This window comes from Fistularia commersonii, chromosome 11 (assembly GCF_037954325.1).
Source record: "Fistularia commersonii isolate RoL2024-O1a breed Wild chromosome 11, RoL_Fcom_v1.0, whole genome shotgun sequence".
In the NCBI taxonomy this organism is placed as follows: domain Eukaryota; kingdom Metazoa; phylum Chordata; class Actinopteri; order Syngnathiformes; family Fistulariidae; genus Fistularia; species Fistularia commersonii.
Window position 1 is genome coordinate 20,967 of NC_141294.1, and position 6,783 is coordinate 27,749.

General features: G+C 44.4%; 1 protein-coding gene across 1 annotated transcript; it reads right to left on the reverse strand.

Annotated features, from left to right (window-relative positions):
• Positions 1 to 225: 225 nt before the first annotated feature.
• Positions 226 to 4,134, reverse strand: LOC147229149 (dynein axonemal light chain 1-like). The gene is made up of 8 exons (XM_086155818.1): positions 3,973 to 4,134; positions 3,363 to 3,401; positions 3,090 to 3,199; positions 1,245 to 1,300; positions 1,108 to 1,163; positions 875 to 1,001; positions 635 to 775; positions 226 to 409 (listed from the first exon to the last, which is right to left on the reverse strand). The coding sequence occupies exons 1-8, from the start codon at positions 3,973 to 3,975 to the stop codon at positions 360 to 362; spliced, it is 582 nt and encodes a 193-aa protein (XP_086011944.1). The 5' UTR covers positions 3,976 to 4,134; the 3' UTR covers positions 226 to 359.
• Positions 4,135 to 6,783: the final 2,649 nt, after the last annotated feature.

Genomic DNA, 6,783 nt, shown 5'->3' on the forward strand with positions numbered 1-6,783 from the left:
AACAAATGTTAAGATTGAGAAGATTGGATCAGTTGATTTTTTTTGGAATACTTGAAACCTTTTTTTTTTGTGGAACCCTTGATGCGGCCCTGCCTCACCCAGACTCAAAAACAAACAAAACACAATTTCTTTACAATTTCTTAGTTTATTCATAATGCGTATAAAAAGATTATCAATAAAACCGGGCAGTCGTGGCAAAACCACTATGCATGTCCTGGTTGTCGTCACCACAGCTTTGATAGAGGAAACCAAAAGATTTCATATTAAGTGTTGGGAGAGAAAAGCGTGACACCAGGGACAGATTCCCCCCGAGGGACCCAGGAGACCATAATGTAGAATGCGAAATAAAATCGGGCCTTTCAGATATCTTCATCCTCTTCATCCTCTTCCTCCTTGACAACTGGGTTTCCTGCAGGCATCAGAGATCACCATATTTATGAATCACATGTAAGTGCATCATCTCCATCACGGACATTGCACACGATTGCAGCCAAACCCAAACTGACCTGTTTGCTCCGAGAGAAGGATCTGACTCAAACCACAAAGAGCAAACAGGTCAGTTTCACTCCTCTGCTCTCCAAGTCTCTCTCGAAATGAAAGTGCAAATTGATGTCCCGAAGGCTCTCTCTCTTACCATCCAGTTTCTTGACGTTCGGGAGTCTTTTCGACGCCTCGTCCATCCACGTACCATCTGCAGAGTGCTTCTCTTCCAGGGGGTTTCCGACAAACACCAGGTCTACGAGGCACGGGAGGTCGGCGAGCCTGGAGAACTCCCCTGTAAAGCACAGAGGTGATGTGGAGGCAGCTGTTTTGTGTTTCTCCGTTCATTTTCTGTGTGATTCCTCGATTTGACGCCGAAATGTTAATACAATACCCCATTCTTTGACCTGATTGTTGCCCATGTAGAGGATCTTGAGTTTCTTCATGCAGTGGATACCCCTCAGCTTCTCAATCAGGTTATAAGAGATCCACAGCTGCTCCAACGTTTCTCCGACTACCTCCTGTATGCATACACACATACGCAAAGTATGTGTATTTGCATTTGACATGCCAGAGAACATGAGACAAAACACCAAACTTTGAAAGCGATGCATCAGAAATCCCTACCAGCCCACTGAGCGACTTGATATTGTTTCTTGCTAAGGACAAAATCTTCAGGTTTTCTGGAAAGGACAAAACACACGATCACATAGTATTTTGTAGTGTTTTCCTGTACAACACCACCAAATCAATCAGGTACTCACTCAGGCCATTTAGGTTGGTGATTTTCTCAATGCAGTTTGTGGACAAAGACAGTTGCCTGATAAAAATAGGGTAGGTTTCAGAGGAGAACACATGCATATCGAATATTCCAAAGACAAGAATAGCCGATCAATTCATCCATCCATCCATCCACCTGTCCATCTGTCCATCCATCCATCCATCCATCCATCCATCCATCCATCCATCTATCCATTCACCCATCCACCCACCTACTTACCAACTAACCAGCTGGTCATGCAGAAGACATACTGTATGTCAAATGATCAAATTAGTACAGAGGAACATCAGCCAATAACGTTATTTGAAAATTGTCAAATCTTATGGTGATAACTGGACTTAGTTTCTCTTGCTTGACCTCCTCCTCTCATCCCAGAGGTTCTTCAGTTCTGAATGACTTTGGAGTTTCCAGTGTTGTCACTGCAGGGGCTGGTCCAAGTTCAGGGGGTTTGTTGTGTTAATGAGTGAAATGTTTTTTTTTCCAGCAGCCAGGTGGAATGGGGTTTTTATATTAATGCATGTGTTGTTATGAATGTGTCGTTTGGGGAACAAAGGTAAGAATTCAGGGGCCTCACCTGAGCTAGAATCTGAGTAGGTAATCGTCAGGCTAATGTGTCGATTGTGGAAAACCGAAGAAGTCTGTTAGCTCACTGAGGTGCTGGTTGCCAGACTCCGGTTGTCGGTATATTTAAATGGCGGGTATGTTTGTTGGTCTGTCTCAGGACGGAGCTCAGGGTGGCGTCACATCTGCGTTGTGTCGATCAACCTCTCTTCTGTTCAGCGATGGTCTCAGTTTGACAAAGTAGGCTTCCTTGACTCCTCCCTTGAACCACCTGTGTTCTCTGGACCTTGTCCTTCAGATGTAGGTGAGCCATGGAATCCTGACCTCTTCTTTTGGTCCATCAATTTGTGTCGAGGTTGTGCCTCAATAGGGGCGGCGTGGCGCTGGAGGTAGAGTGATTGTCTTTGGAACCGTCCGTTCCTGGTTCGATTCCGGGCTTCTTCTCGCGTTTTGAATTGTTTTTGAGCAAGACACTGAAACCCAAAGGGCTTCACCGCTGATAGCCTACTGCTCATGGTTCATCCATGATGGGTTAGATGCAGAGAAGGAATTTTCCCTCGAACGATTAATAAAATATAAAAAATAATATAGAGGTTATTGTGCTCCTTATTGAAAGCACGGGGTGTCCTGTCCTTGGGCTGGGCGGGTTTTATGTGGTTTATTTCAACTAACTAACTTGTGTAAATTAAAGCTGAAGTCATTGGCCAGCTACACATTAGTGATAGTGACATTGTCTCCTGTTATACACCCCCATGAGTCTTTCAAAGCAGTGATTCATTTTCTGTGCATGGGTGAAGTAATAGAAGAACTTAGTTTGGCTCCTTAGCGTTGTGGCAGCTTCAGTGTTCACTAACATCTAGAATGTGTGGACATTCTTACATCAATGTTCATATTTTTTTTCTCAATCGAACAGACTGTCCTTGCTGTGTGGGGCCAATTTGAGGCTACCAAATATATTAATGTCTGTTTACCCTTTGAAAAAAGACCTGCTCATCATTCTGTTGCCAAAATACCTCAAGTTCTGAGAATCTCAGCAGATTTCTTTGAGTTTCTACCCTGAAGCAAAATTATTTTGGAAAAAGATGGCACTAATTTGGTCTTCTTGAAATTCCTTCCTGTCTTCTACAACGCATTTTTGACGCAAACACATTGGTTCCATGTCACTGATGTTATCTTTTTTCGTTAGAAATCGTGATTGGTCGAGCGCTCGCCCTGCCCGCAAACTACATTCAGAGCACGTTGTATCGTCCTTTTCGAGTCAACTCACTCGCAGTTGACGAGGTTGGAGAGAGCAGCATCCATCTTCTTCAACGACGGAACTTGACCGATAAGCTTTACCACTTTAGCCTCTGACGCCTTCTCCTCAGTCTTCTCCTCCTATCCACACAAACCATGAATTAGTGCAATTGTAGTGGGTCGCCATATACCGGAACAGGGACATACTTATTGTTATTGTTTACACCAGTCGTAATCCCAAAGTTTGACTTGACATTAATGTATTATTTCCATTATCAACACAAGGAGGGATGCAGCCACTCACCCATTTGGCTAACGCTTCTTTTATTGTCGGCGCTTTGGCCTGGGGACAAGACATTTCCATAGTTAAGATGAGATATACAAAAATAACAAGGCGGTGGAATCCGCTATTTGCAGTTTGAAAAGAGGTTAAAATGGTTCAAATCTATAGATTTGGAGAGAACTGTCTGTACGTCAGTATGACAGAAGGCGATATTCTGAGATAAAATCTAAACTAAATGACAGTGATGCTCACTAGTTAATACTGGTTCTTCCCGGCTTCTCCTAGCCTGTCGAAGTGTTGTTGAGCAAGACACTGAACCCCTAACCGTTCCCCTGGCACTGGTGGACAGCAGCCTACTGCTCATGGTTCATCCATGATGAGTTAATTGTAGAGAACGAATTTCCCCAAGAGGGATTCATGAAGGATAAATTATTCTTATTATGATTGTTCTGGGGTTGGAGGGACCCCTGAATGACACAAGTACTGCATCAAATGTGGACTGAATGACACTCAATCAATCAATTTCCTAATCGGTGCCAAAACTGTTTATGCCAGCTGACAAGATAAGGTTAAAGATTTTCATTTCGGCCAAAACAGCAACTGGATCAGGACCAGGAATGACAGCACTCACCATGTTGGCTGCAGTAACGCTACCAAGCAACGACGGTTTTTAATATGGAGAGTCCCTTCGCCCCCAAACGTACTGAGCGGGCAAGAACTGCATCTCTAAAAAAAAAAAAAAACGAAAACCTGATAAAAACAAGCAGAAAAAATTAAAAAAAAAAACGGATAGTCACCCAAAACTGCTGTGTTTTGTGAGGAACATGCAGGTTGGAGCCCGGTCACCAGAACATAGCGGAGCAAAACCAAATGTTTACCAGCTTCCAAAATGGGAAAAATTACGCAATGAAATGTAGGGAATTTAAAATACAACTGTTCCTCTGTGAGCATGCGACAAAATTAAAGAAATATATTGCGATACAAGAGTACATATGTGTGCTTCTGCAGTGGTGTTCAGAGTGACATCGGCATGCTTCCTCTTTGTGACATCAGAACTTCCCGCCGCATCATCATGTCCTGTAAAACGTGAACTGTCCAATCACACACCTGCATGCTATTGCATGCACATTTTTGCGTTTTATTTTGGTAAAACAGGAGAGAAAGGCACGTTATATGTCAGGGCGGCGTGGCACAGTAGGTAGAGCAATCGTCTCTGGAACCGAACATTCTTGGTCGATTCCTGGCTCCTCCCAGTGTGTCAAAGTGTTGTTGAGCAAGACTGAACCCTTAACTGCTACGGCATGCCTACTGCTCATGGGTCATCCATGATGGCTTAATTGCGGAGACCAAATTTCCCCACGGGGATTAATAAAGGATAAATTGTTATATGACGGGGAACTTCCTTCAGTCCCTGGATGAGGTCAGAACAAGTGAAGTTCCCCATCATATAACATGCGTTTCTCCACTGTATTCCCATCTAATTCTTCCCGACTGCATGCTTTGCCAATTCGTCTGCTATCAGAGGATCTATTCGTCTCCCCATGGGACGAAAAGATGTTCTGCATACCCCGGATATCTGGCCAGTGTTCCTATGTGACCTCCCTGTATGAGATCATCACAGCCCCACCCCCACCCCCCACACACGTGCACACTGACACCAGACAAACACAGACATGGGGGTTGTCACCAGATAAATTCATCACCAGCTCAGTAGCCCTTGGATCAAAAAATCCTTATCTAAATTGTCTCAGACTATCTCTGAACAAAGAATCCACGCGCACTTTTGCTTATTCCTCGTACATTCTGCCCCTGTGCGTGTGCATGGCGCAATTACAGATGAAGTAAAACACAGCAGCTGGACTTCAAGAGCAACAACTAGGCGTAGGTCCTGCATTGGCACTTCTCCTGCATTCCTGCTTTGGCTTTCAAAAGCACACATATGAAGCTGCCGGTGGTGACCTGTTGTACTCAATGTCTAAAAATATATTTGCATTTGCAAGTTTCCATCGGCCTCGCATCATATTCCATGTCATGGTTTATTTTACTCTGTGCCATTTCACATTTGACATTCCACCGTTTGTTTTCAATTTACATGCACAAGTCTAACGGTTGCTCACCTTTAGAATCCTACCAATATTTGGGGCAATGGTGGGGGATTAGCGACTGACATTGAACAAACACAGTCTTCAGCTCTTCATGTTCATTTGCACGAGGATAGAGAATGGTTTTGGAATTAATCTAGTAAATTAACCAGGTTACATTTTAGTGAGCGTACATTTTGATAAGGGATGCATTCTCCATGGGTGGTGCAGTGGTCAGGATTTCCACCTCGCAGCAAGAAGGTCCCTGGTTGGATTTCCACATAGAGTTTTCTGTACGGAGTCTGCATGGGGTTCCCCAGGTCCCCCGGGATAGGCTCCAGCCCCCCTGCGACCCTGAGTTCATGATAAGCAATGTAGATAATGACAGACCGACTTCTATGTTTCAACAACTTCCTGAGATCCCCGGGCCGTAAGTCCTGCCGTGTCTCCACTGACCAGCAGGCGGTGCGGTTGAGTCTCCGAGGCAGTTTCAGGTGGGGGGGTTCTTCGAAAGGTGCCTACGGGAACCTTTGACATGGAATTAAATGGTCCCATGGTTTTAACAAATACACAAAATGGCTGTTGCTCTTTGGAGTGAGTTGGTTGTAACTGTCGATCAGACAAAGCACAAGGGAAGAAATGGACAGAGGATCGTTCCGGCCGCTGTATCTCTGAGTTTGCTTACTCATTGGCCACCAATAGATTGTAACGTAGAGATGAATGCTTTGAGGTGATGCTGGTTAAGACACTCATGGCATCATGAGTCCATCAGAGGGACAGCACACGTTCGAGGGCTAGATGGAGGCAGGTGATTGGCTGTGGAGCAGCCCAAAGGAGGAGAAGAGGAAATGACTCTAACCCTCCTGTACATTTGTAATTGAACGCCGTTGTGCTTCACCTACAATTTTACACTTTTTAAATGAATTGATTTATTTTTGGACATTGCTTTTCAGCCCCCCCCCCCCCCCCCCCCCGCCCCCCATCCTTAATTTGCATACGCTTTCCATTTTTACTACGTTGCTGCGACAATTTAATTTCTTATGCACCCGGAATACGCGACAAATACGACAGTAGTTTAGTACTTGTGTTAAAAATTCCAAAGACACCCATCGTGTTTATTCCAGTTTAAAAAAATGAATTAAAAAAAAAACAAATGGCAGAAAAATAACAATATTACTGGCTCACAGGACGGCCGAAGAGTGTCGGGGTGGGCGGCCGAGGCGTGCAGCACCGGAGCGCCCCGAGTTACTTTCCTGTCTCCATTCACCACCTCACCCATACCCCAATCACGCGTCATGCCCTAACTTTTTTTTTTTATCAATTATCCTTGTTGGTGTCAGTCCCCTTTATTTTTGTCACTG

Excerpts from the sequence above, each read along its gene's own strand:
- LOC147229149 (XM_086155818.1), bottom strand. Across the intron at positions 776-874 it reads CAATCAGGTCAAAGAATGGG|GGGAGTTCTCCAGGCTCGCC; the intron begins GTATTGTATTAA and ends TGTGCTTTACAG. Across the intron at positions 410-634 it reads GAACGTCAAGAAACTGGATG|GAAACCCAGTTGTCAAGGAG; the intron begins GTAAGAGAGAGA and ends TGATGCCTGCAG.